General features: G+C 40.9%; 1 protein-coding gene across 1 annotated transcript; it reads right to left on the bottom strand.

The window, feature by feature from the left end:
* Window positions 1-600: 600 nt before the first annotated feature.
* Window positions 601-20,247, bottom strand: LOC117452844 (glycerol-3-phosphate acyltransferase 4-like). The gene is made up of 13 exons (XM_034091635.2): window positions 20,095-20,247; window positions 18,499-19,085; window positions 15,737-15,806; window positions 15,343-15,643; window positions 14,220-14,294; window positions 14,050-14,139; window positions 5,456-5,549; window positions 5,221-5,336; window positions 4,972-5,027; window positions 4,771-4,856; window positions 4,507-4,635; window positions 3,852-3,931; window positions 601-1,943 (listed from the first exon to the last, which is right to left on the bottom strand). The coding sequence occupies exons 2-13, from the start codon at window positions 18,664-18,666 to the stop codon at window positions 1,835-1,837; spliced, it is 1,374 nt and encodes a 457-aa protein (XP_033947526.1). The 5' UTR covers window positions 18,667-19,085; window positions 20,095-20,247; the 3' UTR covers window positions 601-1,834.
* Window positions 20,248-20,827: the final 580 nt, after the last annotated feature.

Raw genomic sequence — 20,827 nt, 5'->3', positions numbered from 1 at the left:
CTGGACCCTGAGTACAATGTACGCGAGGGAATAAATACTAATTCTAAAAGCCCAGTCTGCATGCCAGGCTGTGTTATAGCAGCTTGGTGCCTACTGGACAAAAAGTAAGACGGGAAATGTTATCAGTCGTGGCTTGCATAGACTAGCACAGACGCGCCGCCGCAGACAATTTTGTTTTGGAGCAAAAACATAAAATTCTAAAAATAGCAAATTAATGCTTTGATTTTGCAAAGACTTGCTGGTGAAAGAAAAATAACCTACGCCCGAGTTATAAAGTATACAATGGAAACTTCTAATGTCATATAATTATAATGTTGTGCAATTAGCTATTCATTGAACTTAACTTGCAAATATTTAGCTCACCCTGCAGCATTGTTATTGTCCAATTTAAATGTGTAATGCTTAGGTGTCTTGTTTGTTTTGATTGTAGAAACCAGACATGTATTTCCTTAAAACAATCGATATTGTACACATATCTGCTGCCATGGCATGAGACTTCTGGTTTCCTTTGCTTCTGTATGTTCAGAGCCCGTTGTGCATCGGAGGAGAACCAGCACAACCAACAGTGTGAAAAGCACAAAAACCCCTGAAGTCAAAAGGTAGAGACACATTCTTGCACATTTATTGGATGAACAGATGTAACACTAGAGAACTGTTCCTGTTCACAGTAAACAAAAGGGATCGGGGCCTCGGGGAGAAACCCCCCAGGTCCCCGAGTCCCTCACATGGAGCCGTACAGGGAGTCCAAACTACAGCTGCACTCTCCGCAGAGAGGCTGCCAAACAGGAGAAAGACCACTGATGTGGGAGAAAATAAAGACAATCACTTTTAGTGTTCACTTAAAATAAATTAGGCAAGATGGCCACTGCACAAGCAGGAAGCTACGGTAGAACATAATGCCTGTTAGGAAGTGTATTAATTTGTTTTTAGTCAAGAGACAAATTGTGAATTATCCTACATACTTGTGTGCAATGTTCCTTAAAGAGACAATGAATTGACTATAAAACCTTTTTCTCCAGTTAGGTATGCTGCATTTTGCCCGAGAACATTTGGAAAAATCTCCCTTAATCCATGAACCTTCATCAGAGTAACTGTAGATAAACAATTTCCATTTCATAATGTGATCTTTTACACATTCCATGGAAGAAACACAGAAACGGATAACATACCAAGAGCTTATCTGCAATGTAACTCATATAGTGACCACATGTGTTGATACACGTCTTAATGTAAAACACAGAGCTTAAAACCCAAGTTATTCTCTCTTGGAAAAAGCCCATACAAATATTTGAAATGTAACAAAAGCTGGCATTATGCCCTAAATCACGGGCACAGCCAGTCATGCGAAACCCAAACTCAGTCACAGGTTTTAGCGTCAGAACAGACTAGACAGTAACTCTCTTCTACGTCCCAGGTGTGATGAGCTCTGTGACGTTAACACGGTGTGGGACGAACATGACGGTCAAATTAAAATGTTGAAACTACCAAACAAAGGACAGGAACTCGGTTAAAGATAAAAAAAGACAAGTTTTCCCTCAAAAGACTGTCAACGTGGAAGACGACGCTTCTTTTGTGTTCGCACCTTAATTTCATTCTAATGCAAGCGAGGCTTCAGTCAAGCTTTTCCAACGGAGGGCAGCGGACTCGGAGTGACCCGTAAGAGCGACGCAGACCGAACACGCCCGTCTGAGGCAGTGACCGAGGAAGCCAAATGGAGTACTGTTGACATCAGAGAGGGAATTTTCCAGTCCAAGAGCTCCAGTAGCGAGGAGCCTTGCTGACTGCAGAGTTAGTCAGAGGAGCCGAAGTGAGCCAGTCCTCCTCCAGAGGTCCTTCAGGAGCGGCTGCGGTCCTCCTGGGTCCCCACCAGCATCTTACTGTACAGCTTCTGCTGCTCCTCCTTAAAGGTTTCTTTTACCTTGCCTCGTTTCAAGCCTCCATCCCTGCAAGAGAGTTTCACCATGTTTAAGATAAGATAAGATAGGACTCTATATATCCCGAAGGAAATTGTTGTGCCAGAGTTACAAGAATACAATAAACACAGGAGCATAATAATAATAAAACTGTACACTAACAGTGCAGTAAAAAGAGCAATTCAATATCTACAGCAGGGTGTCAAACTCAAATACACAGTGGGCCAAAAAAAAAAAAAAAATGGTTACAAGTCGAGGGACTGGATCAATGTTTATTGCAGAACGTATTGAAATGAACTTATTGCACATATCAAACCTGGAACTAACAAAGCTTAAATGATTGATTAATTAATGTTGTTTTTATAGGCAGATGCATTCATTTCTTATGGCTCTATCTGCAGCTTTTCTGGAGTCATTTCTTATGGTTACATTTTTCCACAGGCCAACAACAGCTTAAAAAAAACCAAACATGCCCTGTTGTCTTGAGAGAAAAAGTGCAGAAGGAAACATCCATTAAACTCAGGTTGCTGCTCTGTGATGCTAGTTCAGACACTTGGCATCTCATCTCGGGTGCAAGGTCATCAATGTTTGGGCTCAGGCTCTGAGCTGAGGAAACCCTCAGGAGGGAGTGAAGGTGTGCGTGCAATATACCGGCGGGCCAGATCTAATAGTGATTAGAAATTATCCTGCGGGCCGAAATTAAATCCACCAAGGGCCGGATTTTCAAAACACGTTGTGGTAGATTGCACGTTATTTATAGAACATTATTCATAATAATAATATTGCACATGTTATATAGCAGTGTTTTGTAATGTTTATATTGTGGTATAAAGTGTACAAAATGCAATTCACTAATATTCTGTAGCAGATTTGGTCTAAATAGCTTCCATAATACACGTCGTATTCACGTTGCTGCAAAGTACTTGATATGATCTGTCTATACACCGAGTTGACATGAACAACTGAAACTCCTATCAGTTTCATTACAATACGCTTTGACAGTCTTTAACTTAACACGAACTTTGTAGCATTTCCTATTTTCAAAGGTTTTGTCCACATTTTGTTGAAGACATGTTAAATGTATCCTCATGGTGATTTGTTACAGTGCTTCTGATGTAATAAACTGAACAGCATAATCCCTTTTGCATTTTCAGTGTGACTGACAATGCTAACGATGGTAGGAATGTATTCGGTGAAACAAAGCGAAGACTCGGCGAGGAAGGCCGCCGTAATTCATATTACTGGAAACAGCTGAGATTGAAAGGCCAAACTGTCAAATGTAAAAATGGTATGTTATATTTTAACTATATCTATTAGATTTCACCACATGTGTCAGTGATGTGGACAACATGTAAGAATATTGGACTGAGTTAAAATATTGTTAAGTGTTATTACTATACTTTGATAAATCATTGACCCGTAGCAAGTCATCCTAGAATGATTGCAAAACGTTTTCTTAGAAATTGTTGCCACAGGAAAGGATTGATAAGTTACTAAACTTTTCTCACACTGTCCTGTTGAAACGTCAGAGGAACTACTTGAGCAACCATCTTTCAAAAGCTAAAAGTCAAAAACGATGTGTAATTGATCTTGCATATTTTGGTTTACTTATTTGTCTCTCGCATATGTTTATAATTGTATTCATAACGTGTGCTTGCCATTTAATTTATGAGCCTACCCTTTTTTTGATTTAGCCTTTCCCCTGCGCTGTGTAGATCCTGAGAAATAAGCGAAAATACACAACAGAACCCCTTGACTGGATCTCCTGTATAATAGTAGTTATTAATAGAATTGATCACACCTGTGTTGTCACTTCAAACTGTCGTTAAGCCACAGCAGTCTGGGTTGACATGTGTTAAGGATATGTTTATAATCCCTTGTCAGTCATTAGGTTAGAGGGAGAAAGCAGTGGAGAGCACTGAAGAGAATGGGTCTCACCACAGGAGGTCTACCAGTCCTCCTTGCCTGGCGATAGCAGCCTTTACACGGTTGGCAAACTGAACAGCATCCTCGTCCTCCTGTTGGAGAAAAGTGACATAAATAACACGGGAAAACAAGTGGTCAAAACAAATGAGAAACAACATCTCTACTCTCCGTTATAAAAGCCGTACTCAATGGAAAAATTATCTGCCGGCATAAAAAAAAGTACTGATATTGATGCAATCTGGAACTCAAATGTAAGCCTCATTCCGATATCAGCCACCACCCCTTTCTACTTCTTTAAGGTCTTTAAGGTCATGCTACTATTTACACCCCCCCCCCCCCCAGGACACATGACTATTATATTGTTACTCATATCATTTTAAATCATAATTTTGTCATTTATTACTCTCTTTTTGTCTAATCCCTCAAACGTGCACACAGACACGTTTTTTGTCTTTCTCCATGTATATTTTGTCATTTGTATTTACTTGTAAATGCACCTTCTGTGTAGCTGTGATGCTGTACTTGTATGCACTTGTCTTGTTAACTCCTACATCACTAAATAAAAAGATAAAAGCAATACTCATTGAATTATAAGTGTTGAATGCACCAAATTGATAAGCTTTGCTCTCGCCACCGGGCTAACCACCAGTTAACCAGGAAGTCTCACCTCTCTGGACATGGGGGGGAGGTACCACACACTGCAGACGATGGCCCAGCTGCTCATCATACGCAACAGGTAGCTGACCATACCAAACTTGCTGCTGTTCCAGAAGGCGTCTCCAAACCGAGGGTCGTACTGTAAGCATCAAACACAGCACAATGTAAACTCAATACATGTAGTATTTGAAACAAACAGAAACATGTACGTGGTTAAAATAAGACGTAGCAGGTACAAATAACACCTCGTAAAATAGAAAGGAAAACGCCCTACCTTAATGGCAACAGGGTAGACAGTGCCACCAATTTCAAAGCTGCCTTTCTTAAACATCATAACTGACGTGTTGTTGATGCAGGTCCCTGGGGATTCAAAGGATTTAGAGAAGTTCAATTAAGACTTTTTATAGTAAAACAAGATGACAATAGTGTGATTATGAGGTTTTATCATCCGTACAAAATCATTGAACTAACTCACCTTCTGGGAAAATGAGAATTGGAAGTTTAGTTTTAACTTCTAAATGGTCACTCAATCTGTAATATAAAAAGTATGAAGGTTAATAAGTCATTTTGAGACAGAGACAACATTTGAATTGACAAAAAACTAAGATTGACAGTCAAATTCAATATTAAAATGTCCAACTCTAGCTGAATGCCAAGAAGCATCTCACTGAAGGAAGAAAAGCTGGACAATGACAAAACATGAAAATAAGGGGTGAACTGTTACCTTTTGGCCACTAGATGTCGGTCTTTCACTTCTGAGCGTTCGAACCAAATGTGCGGGCAGGCCTTGACCATAGATCTCTGAATAACCCCCATCAAGCCGCCGTGAATCTGGCCAACCTGACAACACAAAACAAACAGATGTAATTTGATTTCTATAGACAAACAGCTGCAGTGGAAACAGGGACCCGTGTTTGTCAATGTGTGTCAAGCTTCCTGCTAATCATCAGTATTATTACCATGGCATAGCAACCATCGCTGGCCAGGATGATGACATCAATGGGTGAGGTGTGGTTGGCGACACAGATGCCTCCCTTCTTGGGTTTATTCTCACTGTAAAAAGGAAGGAACACTGTCAAGCGAGGTATTACGAAGGCACTTCCTGGAGGATTCAATATCAAGAACTAAAAAGCAAGCGTCGAAATACAATGAACAATATGACAACGAACAAAGCGATGCAACCAAGAGGCAAAAACACGCTCGGTATAAAACGTGGGTAAGCTTTTGACCAGATTCTCACAGTCTTGTTGGGAGAAACAAAGCAACTCGTGGTGGTTATGTTTGAAGATTTGACACCCAGAGCACGCAGGTCGTGAACCCACTGACTGCACATACCAAAGACAGAGATCTTAAATAGAGAAAGAGAGAGCTATGCTTTCTCTGAAACTTGTGTATTTTTAGCCCTCGAGTAGAGAGCGATACGCGTTCCAACAGCCCTCGGGTTGAGGCAATATCGGGTTTTATAGCTACTCGTGATAAAAACCCTAATCATTTTTCTTCTCTAAATAATAATAATAATACGTGATACTTGTATAGCGCTTTTCTAGACAATCAAGACGCTTTGACAGAGAATAAAACAACAACAAAAAACACAAAGAAAAATACAAAAAGAGATAAACAAAACAGAAAATAGGGGGGGGGGGCAGTGGTTGAATGCAGGGTTGAGCAGGTGGGTTTTGAGTGATGTTTTGAATGCTGTGAGGGAGGAAGAATCTCTGATGGATTGGGGTAGTGAGTTCCAGAGGGTGGGTGCAGCAACGGAGAAGGCTCTGCCGCCCCAGGAATTGAGGTTGGTCCGGGTGGGGGGGGGGGCAGGAGGTTGGCAGCAGCAGAGCGAGTGGGAGTGTGTCTGTGGAGGAGGTCAGAGGTCAGTCAGGTAGGATGGGGCCAGGCTATGGAGGGCTTTGTACGTCATCAGGAGGATTTTGTACTGGATTCTCTGGGGGATGGGGAGCCAGTGAGCTTGATGAGGACGGGGGTGGTGTGTTCACGGATTCGGGTGTGGGTGAGTAGACGGGCAGCGGAGTTCTGGATGCATTGGAGTTTGTTGAGGATTTTTGCAGGTGAACCATAGAGGAGGCTGCTGCACTAGTCCAGACGGGAGGTGATAAATGGTAAATGAACTGTACTTATATACAGGGTTCATACACTTTTTCACCAATGATTTTCAATGACTTTTCCATGACTTCTCAATGACCTTTACCTCATTTTCCATGACCAAAAAAAAATTCCCACTGAAAATGGTTTATTTGAACATGGAACAGGAAAATAAGGTCTGCATATGAAACATGTAGTGCCTATCTAAAACAAATCAAATAGTAGGCTTACTAGCTTCTACACGCTGAAGCAACTGTAGTCAGGGAGGCAAAGTCATCAGGTATGAAAAAGGTGGCAAGGACCCGACCCCTGACCCCCTGAAAGCAGCAGTGTCAATAATAACAGAAACGCCAAAGAGTCACATCTAATATAAATATATAAAAACATTTATTTTAATTGTGTAGCAGTCAGTTTATAATTCTGGCGGCACTGTTGAGCATTTTGAAAATGTATTATCATGCCTCTGTGCAAGGCTTAGTCTTTCTATCTTTATAGCCACTGGTGTAACTAAACTCATAACTCAACAAGTACTATACGTGGGTACAATTTTGAGATACTTGTACTTTATTTAAGTATTTCAATGTTTTGCTACTTTGTACTTCTAATCCACTACAGTTCAGAGGTACATGGTGTACTTCTACTCCTCTACAGTTCAGAGGTACATGGTGTACTTCTACTCCTCTACAGTTCAGAGGTACATGGTGTACTTCTACTCTTCAGAGGTACATGGTGTACTTCTACTCCACTACAGTTCAGAGGTACATGGTGTACTTCTACTCCTCTTCAGTTCAGAGGTACATGGTGTACTTCTACTCCACTACAGTTCAGAGGTACATGGTGTACTTTTCCTCCACTACATGTATTTAATACCTTTAGTTACTCTACAGATGTGGATGAATGATGTGAAATATAATCAAGTGTTAAATCAGACTTTAGTTCCACTTGGAGTAAATCCACAAGCTACCTTGCAGAATACAAAGTCATTCAAACTAGCTGCTCCTTTACCAGCTTTGAGAACACTTTCATGATCAATCTTTATAAAACATATCATATATATTATTCTGAAATGGACCAATCTGCACAACGACTACTTTTACTGTCGCTACTTTCACTATATTTTGATGATAATACTTTTGTACTTTTACTTAAGTAACATTTTGAATGCAGGACTTTTACTGTAACAGAGTATTCCTACACTCTGGTACTTCTACTTTTACTCAAGTACAAGATCTGAGTACTTCTACTTTTACTACAAGATCAGAGTACTTCTACTTTTACTCAAGTACAAGACCTGAGTACTTCTACTTTTACTCAAGTACAAGACCTGAGTACTTCTACTTTTACTCAAGTACAAGACCTGAGTACTTCTACTTTTACTCAAGTACAAGACCTGAGTACTTCTACTTTTACTCAGGTACAACATCTGAGTACTATACTTTTATTAAGTACAAGATATGAGTACTTCCACTTCTACTAAAGTACAAGATCTGAGTACTTCTACTAAAGTACAAGATCTGAGTACTTCTACTCGAGTACAAGATCTGAGTACTTCTACTTTTACTTATCTGAGTACTTCTACTTTAACTCAAGTACAACATCTGAGTACTATACTTTTATTAAGTACAAGATCTGAGTACTTCCACTTCTACTAAAGTACAAGATCTGAGTATTTCTACTAAAGTACAAGATCTGAGTACTTCTACTCGAGTACAATATCTGAGTACTTCTACTTTTACTTATCCGAGTACTTCTACTTTAACTCAAGTACAAGATCTGAGTACTTCTACTTTTACTCAAGTACAAGACCTGAGTACTTCTACTTTTAATCAAGTACAAGATCTGAGTACTTCTACTTTTACTCTAGCACAATATCTATACTTATACCACCTCCATTTATAGCCTATGAAAAAAACTATTAGAAAACGAAGGCTAAAGCTAACACTAGCAGATAGTGACAATGTATGCTAGCTAGCTCAACGATTCCTTAATGATATTGTGACAGAAAACGTTTCAGTGCACATCACGCTCTGCCGCTCCGACAGGGAGCTCTGCTCTGAACACCTGAACGGCCGTTCTAACAGCTGTTCACCAGCGGTGCAGTCTGTGCCACAGTGACTCCGCAGTTAACGAATGCACCGTAGCTAATGTAGCTGACCCTCATACCGGAGCAGCAGAGTTCAGCCGACAGGCAGGAAGACTCGAGCACACAGCTCGCGCTTCATATATTAAAAAATAACACCATGCGCGTCATGATGGCACATACCAGCTCGCGACCGCAGATTATTTTGGCAATTAGATAAAATGTAAATTATATTTGACGCAACTTTACATTTACGTTACATTTCCATGACTTTTCCAAAACCTTGGGAAAAACATCGGTTTCCATAACTTGTCCAGGGCCTGGAATTTGCATTTTGAATTTCCATGACTTTTCAATGACCGTACGAACCCTGTATATAATGCTTTATCCAGTCTTTACGACCCCTCAAAGCGCTTTACATACTACATGTCATTCACCCATTCACACAGAGCAGTACCACTCTAGGACCTAACATTCACACACTTTCACACATCGTTGGCCATGCCATCGGGAGCAACTCAGGGTTAAGTATCTCGCCCAAGGATACATCGACATGTTGACTGCATGGGCTGGGATCGAACCCACAACCTTCTGGTTGAAAGACGACCGCACTTCCTCACAGCCACAGTCGCCAGGTGATGAAAGTGTGGATGAGGGTTTCTGCGGCAGTGGGGGAGAGGGACGGACGTAGACGGGCGATGTTTTTGAGGTGGAAGAAGGCTGTCTTGGTGATATGTTTGATGAATAACTCACATTTCCTCACAAGTGACTTAAGAAGACTCACTGTCATGGTAGACAAATGTAGCCTTATAATAAAATACTTTTTATGTGAGAAAGACTCTTGATGTTTTATCTTTTATATGCAGGAGAACCCCTTATTTGAGACAGATAGTTTTTCACAAAAAAGATCTGTTAAAGGTGGGGTAGGTAAGAATGGAGAAACCAGCTCGAGTGCGCGAGAATTTGAAAGTACACAGCTGAAAAAAATCTGCCCCTTCCTTCAGACTTTCTTACAGAGCCCCTCCTCCAACACACACGAACGCGCACATGACCAATGAGGGCACGAGATAAGTTTGTGTACAGATGGAAGGCTGACAGGCAGGTAGGCCATCCACTTATTTTAGCCGGGCCGGCTCAGATGATTGGACTTGCTTTTTACAGCGCCACAGCTTCCACTGATGAATTCTTTTTATGGATTTTTTGCCAAAGCACTTAATGTATTCATTGCTATCGGGATGTTAACCTCTTAAGCCCGAAGGTCCCCCCAGTGGACCCCTCCCACCGTTTTTTTACGAGACTATGTCTCAGGGCTTCTTAACATTTATGAAACTATTAATGTTTCATACCATTTTAAAAAGGTAAGAAACTCCGCTAACTGATAATAAGAACAATTATTAGCTAAAAAAAACACAAGAGTAATACCAAGCCTTTGAATTAGCATTGAGTGAAAAAATGCTAACTAATGCTAACGCTTTTTTACACAGAACTCACGGTAGAAATGTCCTTATTACTATCTTAACTGCACAAACAAGATATACGATTTAAAGCTGAGACTCCACAGATTCCACACATGTAATGTCATCACTGTACGACCTCGAATTCCTAGAGCTATCAGCCAGAAAAGAGAAAGTAAACAACATCCGGTTTCAAAAATATTACAATAATTACGTCTTACCTTTTTTGATTTGTGATCAAAAGTTGTGTTCAACGGAATAAAAACGACGCTCAAGGTTAATCCAATGTCTTTGTGTCACGTAGAAATGTTTACTGATAATCCATCATCATATTTATGGCAATATACTGGGTATAAAGTTTTGCCGTCCAGGCTTGTACTTTCAGATACGTTTCGTTTGCTTCTCTATTACGTCCGCAATGGTAATGTTTACGTGGATTTGGGAACTGCCCATCGATTCTATTGGATGTAATGGTTAAGCAAAAGGTGTAAATCACCCAAATCGACCAATGGGTTCCAGAGATATGGTCCTGCGTAAAGTATAAAGAATGCCAGCCAGTTTAAGTACATTACACAGCAGACTTTACTTATTGTTTACTACGTAAGGAAGCAGGAATTGCAGGACCCAGAGCGCACGGAGCACAGAGCGGACAGCAGATAACGGAATTGCAGTTTTATTGCTTATAGATTATCAGAACATTTCAAAGGGGACACAGCCACATTGGATATTAACCTATGGATTAACTACATCATCGTTTTTATCGTTTTAATGCCATTGAAGACCAGTTTAGACCAGACAATGAGGAAGGTGAGCCATGTTAGCGTAGCGCATTAGCGCTAGCGCCACTTGTTTTGATGTACGTTTTTGTTGATAACGTCGCGAGTTTGTATCTTTCAGTGTTGAGGTGGGCACCGTTAGATTCTGTGTCTTTACGATCATAAACAATGTGTTGGATGTGCAGCTAGGATAAGTAATAAGGGAGCTAGGAGTGATTTTTGGTGCAGTAATAGGTTAGCATTTTTCGCTCGGGGCTAATTCAGAGGCTCAGAGGATTTTATTTTTATTTTTTTCACAACAGTTGTATTTGGATGTAATGGATACCAATAGTGATAATTCAAAGTAATAAAAGGATTTTTACAGTGAAAAAGTTCAAATGGAACTGATGGTTCCCAAATTACCCAGAGGTGAGTCCGCTTGGACTTTATTTTTCTAAACCTCTCTTAAAAAGGTCAAATTTCACTTGTTTTGCATCAATCTTGATACAGGGTACTTATTATATGTTATAGTTTGGATTTCTAATGCTTTTAGTCTACTAGCCCATCATTCAAGGGTGGTTTTCACTATAAGTAATGGGTTTTTTTTAGGCGGACATTAGAATTTACATGTTTTTACTGTGTTCCATCTGAATTTACTTTAAAATAAAAACATCTATATTGATTCTGACACTTCTACATCCAACTCACAGGTGTAACCTTGCTTTGAGAGAAAAGATTATTAATTTACCCCTTTTAGAAGTGAAGATATAGTCTTTGTTGTGTTAGTGGCATTTTCGAGCCTGAAACCTGAAAAACAGGCTCAGGGCTTAAGAGGTTAAGAGCATTCCATGGAATATAACACAAAGTGTTTCTGAAGTGAATTACCTACCCCACCTTTATGTCGGCGATGGGATAAAAATATCTCAACAAACATAAGTGAAAGAGATTTTGTTATGTTTAAGTGCCATTTAAGGAGTTTGAATGATTATCAGGATAATATTGTTAACCACAATTACTTTGGCCGAGATAGTCGTAAAAAATGTTCAATATCGAGTATGTCTTTTTGTATTTCAATGTGTTTTTCACCTTTGAATGTAAAGATATAAATGATCATATTTCATCATGTTCTGATCGGTCAGTTCCGTACAAGCCAAGTCATTGTAGTGCAATTTAAAATAAGAAACCACTTGTAATGTGCCTGGCATCTTAAGATATGATCAAATAATCAGCAAAACCATGAGCAATTTCGGAAACCATGTACTCAAATGTCAATTCAGCTGTAAGAGACTACAGTTGGCAAACACTTAAAGCCTCAACTTCCTCCTCCATATCCTGTTGCATGTGCTCCTCCTCTTTATAGAAGCCTCTTCATGTTCCTCTTAGACTCTTACTCTGCCCTATCTAAATAATAAAAGCCTCATTTAGAAGAAAATGTTCCCTACCAGTATCCACCAGTGCCCACATTTGGATGCATTCTTGATAGTTAAGCATGTCATTGCAAATGATCTGTGTGAATTCTACAATCCTCATGTTTGATGTTAACAAAGAGTGCCTCGGCTTTGGTGTGAGAAAGATGTATCCACAGGGCTTTGTGCTTCACTTAGGCTCAACTGAGGCGGCTCCCCTTCATATTCACACTCTGGGTGCTCGTACGGTGAGTGCTAACACACCCTATCTCTTCTCTCCACAGATAACTCATCTGTCTTTATGTAACCTGACGTAGACCCCTGTCACGCGTTTGAAAAGAGTATAGGGACCATGTGGCAAAGACGAGCTGCATTTGAGTGGTTTGGAGTTTTTATATTGTGCTTTTTCAGAAGGAAGCTGCTTGGATGTCAAGGCCTTTGGAAAGCCATCAGTTGCAACATGCATTCTCTTGAAATGTGTGTTACCTTGCATAAAACGTTGTTAACAAAACATTTCCTTTAACATCAAGCTGTCAATCTGTGTTCTAACCTAACCCTACAATGAAAACGTGAACATCAGAACAGAGTTTCGTCACAAACGTCATTTATTTAAGTCAATATCCAACGGCTACACTTTTGAAATTGACTTTTTTGCAAAGCCATAACCATGTTAGATATGTAGCTACATGACTGAGTTATTTAAGGTAGGGCCGTGATTCTGGAAAGATCAGTGATGTTTAAAGACCAACACAGATCCTCCCTTCCTGCATCAAGGTTTGCATTTCACTTTCCACCCCCATAATCCTGTGAACAATCTTCAACGCCCTCTGAAATATTGTTGCGTGCTTCGTTCTGCTTTGTTTGTTTCCCATTTCAAGAGCCAGTGCCGTGTATGAACACCAAGGGTACTTTCAGCGGACAGAGCGGACAGCGAGCAGACCATGAGATATTCACAGATTTGGATCAAAATGGTATTGGATTAGAATTGCTTAAAGCACCTTAAAGTAAAAAGGAACTAAATAATATATCACATCTATAGTAATTTCAGGGAAAACTTGATTGGGCCGTCAAGTGAGAGAATACAAAAATAGAACAGAAGTTGAGAAATCGACCAGGAAGTTGAGAAGTTAGTGAGTAAACACGCTGCAGTGTTAAAACCTTAAGCCTATCCACTAGCAGCAGCCCCCAACATGCTGACCCTAATAGTAAAGATGGACCTAACTGGTGGCAAAAACAGCTCGTGGGGACGATAAGGAGCCAACCTTAGACATGGGTATTGCAGGAACGCTGCAAACATCCGTATAAAGAGAAAAACCTAACTGCATGCTACACTGTGTGGATTTAAAATATTTTGTAAATGAGTCATGAGCTTTCTAAAGAAATAAAACAGGTGTTTCCCAACCTCCATTTTATGTTTTTGGAAACAGGTCAGGCTGCTATGACTCTTTCACGGATCGTTGTTCAGCTCTCATTATTTCTGTTGACATAATTACCGCACATATAGCATCTGACCTAATTTAATAGCCTTGGGTGTCGAAATGTCTCGTGTGTTTGCATGCAGTCTCTCAGAGCCTATTAAAGACCGAATAACTCCCGCATGTGCTTCAGCTCCCCCTTTTCACATCCTTATCTTATCAGACTGTAAACTTGTAGCCACGTAGTTCACTTCTGCCGTGTTAAAATACTATTCTATCATGAGTCAAACAAGTAATAGTCACATAACTTAAAGAGGTGTAAAACAAAGTTGTGTTGTTCTCTTACCTGTCATGGTAGGTTATGATGGCAGTCAGAGCTCTGACACATATTCTGTAGCACATCAGATGGACTTTCTCACTCAGAAAGTTTTTCAACCTGCGAGAATAAGATACAGCGTGATGTTCATTGTGTTTCAAAACCAAAAATCTATTTATTTGATCAAAAGCTTGACTTACCTTCCATTGGGCAGCAGCCCGATAACACAGGTGAGGAACACAAGGAGGCCTACACCAGTGAAGGCAAGAGTTACCCTGAAAGATAGACAGAATCTTACAGCAGGGAAACCTTCAACAAGCAACCTCAGGAGGAAGGATTCCCCTTTTTGGTTTTTTAAAACTACTTAGCATTTGAATAGAGTTAAAAAGGCAAGAACATGATCCTAAACCCTAAAAAGGTTCCTCCTGTGCTACAACCTTCCCCTGGGTTACCGCTCAGATGACATGTAAAGGTCATGAGTAACGCTATCCAGGGCTGCAGGGTCCTCAATTTAAAGATTCACACCGTGTCCCACACTGTCAGTGACCCTGCAGGAGATGATTAAATTGGCTAACAGGTCGCAATAATCTGGATGAACCGATCATGCAGGGTTGGAGATGGTGCTGATTAAATTGGTCGAGGATTAAACAAACACGAGAGAGATGAAGGCATGAAGCTCGTGAGTAAAGCAGGTCGCTTTTTAACTAGACGAGAACTGAATGAGAGAATCTATTAAGTGGATGGCAGACTAGAATGGTGTCTGTCTGTGCAGCGGTGGCCTGATTCGTCTCCCCACTGGCAACTGGAAGTGAGCCAGCCAGGCTTAGGACTGAGACACTGCCCCTGTGAGTGGATAAGCTGACCCTGACTGAGGATCTCCCTCCTTAACTCTCTGCGTGTGCCAACACTTAATTACATGTGTGATATGGAGCAGTCTGAAAACCCCATGCAGTCTGCCCAAATCCATTGATCTTTTGTAAATGTGTTGGTCCTTTGACAGAGCTTATGGTGTAATGCATGCTGGGATTGCCTCCAGTCTTTAACTCTGTGGCCGGACTGGCTTTGATGGTGATAATACCGCCCAGGCTTATATTTTAGGAGTCACACCATCTCACTGTGTTGGTTTGTACTTGATGCAACTGGAATAATATTGTTACATTTGATAACTATACCAAATAATGGCCTTTTGTATCAAATGATGTTTAATTGTATTGTATATCCGTTGCAGGCCCTGTCTGTATGTGTTCACTTTTCCTTAAACACATGTGAGGTAAGGGCTATTCTTCTAAAACCACTGCCTCCATGTGTTGGGTCGTGCTCTACCTGAGAGGCAGCAGGAAGCTGTAGCGGATCACCAGGCCCAGCCCCCACAGCACGGTGAGCCTCAGGCTGATGTAGTGGAAGTTGTTGTTGCTGCGAGTCAGCAGGTTCCAGGACTCCAACTCCTCAGCAGAGAACCGCTTCGTCACCTCATCGTCCATGATGCTCGCCACCCCTCTCCGGGCAAAGTAGAAAATGTCAGACATCTCAAACTCGGAGGCTGAGTCCAGGTCCTTGTTGCTGCCGCTCCTCCTGATGTCCTTAATCTCCTCCTCGAAGGAGGTGGGCTCCTTGGCAATGATAGCTGAAACAGTCCAGAGAGAGAAAGGATGTCAGCCATACCCAGTCTCTAAATCATACAAATCTCTTCAACATGCATACTGAAAACACATCTTACCATTTGAGTAGGGTTTGTGCAAGTGGTGATTATTTTCTTTCGCTCCTCTCTCTATCCTAAGTGTGGCCCACTATAAAGAAAGAACAAAAGGGTGAGTAAAAACACAAGAAATATAGCATTTGGTTTCAGCAACAACATGCTCTCATAAAAACATTTAGAAAAGGTAGGCGAGCCAGCAAGCAACACGTGTTGTAGCAACCAGCTGCCACTATTAACAAGCAATTGTTATATCTGAATGTGAGCATTCAAATAACTGAGACACAAATTATTCTTTTGAATCAGACACAGCTGCTTCCTGCTCAAGTTTCTAATGTTCTTATCTCTCTATTATCTGTGTATTTGTTAATGTCAGTAACCATCAGGGTGCGAAACTGGAGGAAACAAGATTCCACATTTACAGAAGATGACCTAACCCTGGGCCAACACTATGCGTGCTGATCTGTGACCACAGTGCTGCTAGACAGTGACTTTACCACTTCTTATTCTTCAATAAGAATACCGGTTTATAAGTACACCAATAAACCGGTAGTGTCCACTGAGAGGCAGGAAAAGGACACAGTGTTCTCGCTGCCTGACAAGCAGAAAAGATCAGGAATGTTATGTATGGACTGGGAGGTGAGAGATGTGTTTCACAGTTCATACCACAGCACATGATAAATCAAAGGTCTGTCTGCACCAAACATTGAAGGGCAACAGTTCAACAAGGCTGCATCAATGCTAGTATATTCAAATGCAGTCGTGGTAAGCAGGCATATTTGCCAGAAACACGAGAAGTAGCAAGAGTCTGTAAACATTTAAAGAATTTTGAAAGACCGCTTGAAAAAGCCATGTTGCAAAATAGGCATATTTTTTTTTAAATGTTTGCATATTTCTATTTACTTGTCATTAACTTTGGGAAAACTAAAATAGTTGTTTCTAGGATAATGTGTCTGAGGTACACGATAATTACCAACTTAAAAAAAAAAAGAAGAGAGATTTAGAGTGTGAGAAGAAGTGGACTTTTTGAAGCCTAAAGACTTTTAGCCCAAAGCAGTGTTATGCAAATGATTGATTACTCAGGTGGCAATAATTACTCCGATAGAATAGGCATTCACATTATTTCCCCTTTTGTTCAGCTACCTTTAAATCGTGTTGTGACAAGATGTAATACTGAGTCTATGCTTCAGTTGACAGTAAAGATTACTTGGCTTGAGAGAGAAGGAGCACAGAGAGCTGGTTAGGAAATAGTGACAAAAAATGTGGCTTCAGAGCTGCATGTGAAAGACAACATTCTATCCACATATCCATATCACAAGTGTAACATGAAGTAACTTCAGTGAGCAGGAAATAGTGATACTGGTCCTCTTGCTGTCGTCCTGTGTCCTGGATCCTCTATCCTGAGTTCTGGATTAAGTCGTGGACTTCGGGTCGTGGCTGAACCTGTCTCTGCGGTCCTGCCTTGGGTCTCGCCATTCATCTTCTTATTACAGACACATGCATTTCCTAACATTCGGTCTATATGCTGTAAAATGTATTATCTCTTGGATTTACACACGGCATCTATTGCACGCCTGTCCGTCCTGGGAGAGGGATCCCTCCTCTGTTGCTCTACCTGAGGTTTCTCCCATGTTCCCCTTAAACTGTGGGTTTCTCTGGAAGTGTTTCCTTGTACGATGTGAGGGTCTAAGGACAGAGGGTCTAAGGACAGAGGGTGTCGTTTTTCTCATACTGATATTCTGAACAAACTGTGCGGTTGTATTTGCTGTAAAGTGTCTCTACTGTAGGCTATTTTTATTTTATGTACAGCACTTTGGCTCCACCAAACATCGTTTATAAATGTGCTATATAAAATAAAACTTGATTTGATACTTGTCACACTGATAGGCTAACAGCGACACAAACTATCTTCTAGCAGCCTGTTACAACATTGCCATAGTATGTCTCGTCTGAAATGGATACCTTAGCAAGCACTGACACATTGGCAAATTGTACTAACCAGAAAACATAGTGGTGTGTCAGTCTTAAATCTGTCCTTTGACCCTTTCTCTAAATGTCATGGTTGCAGCAGGAATCATGAGCTAAGATTGTCTCTCACATCTCCCACTGGACCATTTATTTCTGGCCAAAGCCCTGCTCTCAGTGGTACATGTTGGAGCGTGATGTCAGCTTTACTAGTGAAACTACACCAGAGATAGCAGGAGGAGGACAACTGGATAACTGTGTCTGCTGAAGTCAAGATGGCAACAAAACCGTAAACTTGTAAATCCAATTATCTGGACATAAGAGCTTCTCATTTGCACAATAAAGCTGATGCATTACTACCGTCACTGGTGATTCAACCTCGATTTGCGAAAGTGAAAACCTCATAGCAGTAAGCAATACCCCAGGCTGTTGGAGCCGTGTCACAGACAACAGTTACTGACAGGTCTGTACGACTGATTTCTCCGGTTATATAACAAGGGAGGAATGCCTCTGTGATGCTAATCTGCAGCAGCTTTTGAATACAATGGATGCAAAGACGAGCATAAAGTCTGCTTCTGACCAATGTCCTGAGAAGAACATATCAGACAAGCACATGTGTAAAATCCATAAGCAAACACAACTGTTTAAATATTGATTAAAAGGTTGGACAAAATGTACAGTGAACGCAAATAGAGCCTGTCTCTGAAGACAACTGTGACAAACTATGGTTTGTTGAGTTAAAGGGTGTAGGAGGGGCAGAAGACAAAGCATCATTATGACTGAGTGCAGGAAAACACACCTCAAGATAAAAAAGAGCTTACCTCAAAGAGCTTTAATAACGTTTTCATGTAAAGACGCCGGATGCCAAAGGACACCCCAAAGATGGCAGGCACGATGATGAAGACCAGCAGCAGGGTGAACCACACGGTGAGGGAGATGCCCAGCAGGATACACACCAAATTGTCAAAAGGGTTGAAGAAGAGCTCCATCTTGAAGTCAGGAGGCCGATGAAGTCTATCAAATAGTTAATATCAGGGGGCAGAGGAGGTGTAGCAAGTGGCCTTTATCTTTTGTCAGAAAAAGGACTTCATCAAGATAACTACGGGATGGAGTTCCTGATACTGAAGAGAGAACCAACAAAAGTACAAGTGACCATCCTGCCGTCGCCTTCATGGGCAATGAATATCATTATTTCACCACCAATTGGTTTTGAAACTCTTTTGAAATTCCAGGCAAATGTTTGCAAGAGCAGCTGAGATGAGATAAGGGCAGGTCCTGTCTGCAGATGTTGTTTGCTAGTGGAGCAAAGCCTCCCTGCTGGGGACAGAAATGTAAACAATAAAGCAACTGGGCACAGCAGGTGGTTCCCTTGTATGGTGCAGATCCTGAGGCTTTGCAGCAAACAGACCTGAGAAGAAGTAAACAAACGGTCAGAATGATCCATCTCACAATATATCAACATATCTTGTAATAAAATAATGCAAGAAGGAATCATCACTATCATCTGTATGAGGTGTCCACAGTCCACAGTTAGTGCTAGCCCCCAGCTAATCTGGAAAGAAACGCTTTCACTAACCCTGGGAATTTGTTGATAACTGGACACTATTGCTTTTCGGCTTACATTACTGTCATCAACCATAATGCAGATATAACGTTAGAGGCCCTCTGTCCCTATCTCCTATGGTGATGCTAACATCCACTGGGTAAGCTAGCATCATCCTAGCCCCCAGGAAGTGAACCGCCCGTTGAAGCAGATTTTTGGAATGGCCGTAGTGGCCAAACTGTGGTACTACAACTTTAGTGACGTCATTTTTTTTAATGTAGCTAAATAACTGCTGTATAGACCTTGTTTAAATCAAGAGGGTCACATTTGTAAAATGCGCTAAAAGCTGAATTCAGAGTTATTTTCTCTCTCCATTCATTTGACTGAGCCGAGAGATGAAGGTCGGAGGCGGGGCTTAAGGCAAACTCAAATGCGCATGCTCTATGGGCCCACATACGGGTACTTTTGAGCATAATGCTCCACTGAGCCACTCTCATAGGAACGAACGGGGTCCCGCCGCCTCCAACGCTCTCTCTTTATACATTCATGCTACCAACAGTTAACGGTTAACGCTTTCTAGGATCATTAAAAGCCCCCACACATGTAATTCACACAACCTTATCTAGTGGTGGGTCTTCATAATCAAATGCTATGTACTCCCACGGATGATTCAATTAGTAAAATTAGCTGGTAGCCTCCAAGCTAAAGGTTGTGCTCCATGTTGTCTCCTGGCGTGCTCCGTAAAGCTAGCTTGGTCCGCATGAAATGCTGAGCCAACCTTTTTGTTATGAGGGTAACTTAGGTACGTTACAGGTTACTATCCCTACCGACAGTTTACAAGCATATACTGTAGTAGAGTTAGTAGTTAACTTACCCTTCGTCATATATTGTATCCGTACAGTAAGCGTCCACCGGTCACTAACTCAAACTGGTCTTTGTCTTGAGGACTGAAGCCAAACTCCGCCCGGAGAACAACACGGGTAGACAACGGGCGGCTCAGAGCCGTTACGTGTTTAGCACCATCCCTCTGCTGAGCAACCCCTGCGATCCCTGCTGGACACAACACGCTACTGCGCCCACATTCTTAATTATGTTTACACAATGAATGGCCACTAGTGGCGCTGTAGAGCAATGTTTTGATGATGTACATTTGCGGAGAGTAATTTACTGAGCTGCAATATATGCATTCAAATTAAACAAAAAATACATTTGAAAGTTAAAACGCTGCAAATATTGTTAAAATATTGCACAATGGACTGCACAAATACAGTTTATGCATATGTAGTGTAAATACTGCTTTATTTACTATGTTTTCTTATTTCTTTTGTATGTTATAGTGTTCTTAAAATAGTTCGCTATGTGTTTTTCAATTTTTGTTTTACTTTTATGTATGCACCACGACACCAAGTACAATTCCTCGTCAACCTACCTGGTAATAAACCTGTTTCTGATTCCTGATATACAGTTTATAGACACATCATTATCAGCCCATACAGTCGATTTATTAATCAAATCTTTGCATTATTTTTTTGGTAGCCATAGGTTTAAACAGCATCTTTCAACAGATGCATTTAAATGAAAACAAATAAGTTGAAAACACAGCTAAC

Source organism: Pseudochaenichthys georgianus, chromosome 9 (genome assembly GCF_902827115.2).
Source record: "Pseudochaenichthys georgianus chromosome 9, fPseGeo1.2, whole genome shotgun sequence".
Taxonomy (NCBI): Eukaryota; Metazoa; Chordata; class Actinopteri; order Perciformes; family Channichthyidae; genus Pseudochaenichthys; species Pseudochaenichthys georgianus.
Note: the sequence above shows the minus strand (reverse complement) of the source record. Positions and strands in the feature narration are given on the sequence as shown.

Coding starts and splice junctions, on each gene's coding strand:
- LOC117452844 (XM_034091635.2), bottom strand. CDS start 18,666: ATGGAGCTCTTCTTCAACCCTTTTGACAATTTGGTGTGTATCCTGCTG. Junction 15,644..15,736: donor GCACAAACCCTACTCAAATG/GTAAGATGTGTT, acceptor GGACTGTTTCAG/CTATCATTGCCAAGGAGCCC. Junction 5,028..5,220: donor CGACATCTAGTGGCCAAAAG/GTAACAGTTCAC, acceptor TTTATATTACAG/ATTGAGTGACCATTTAGAAG.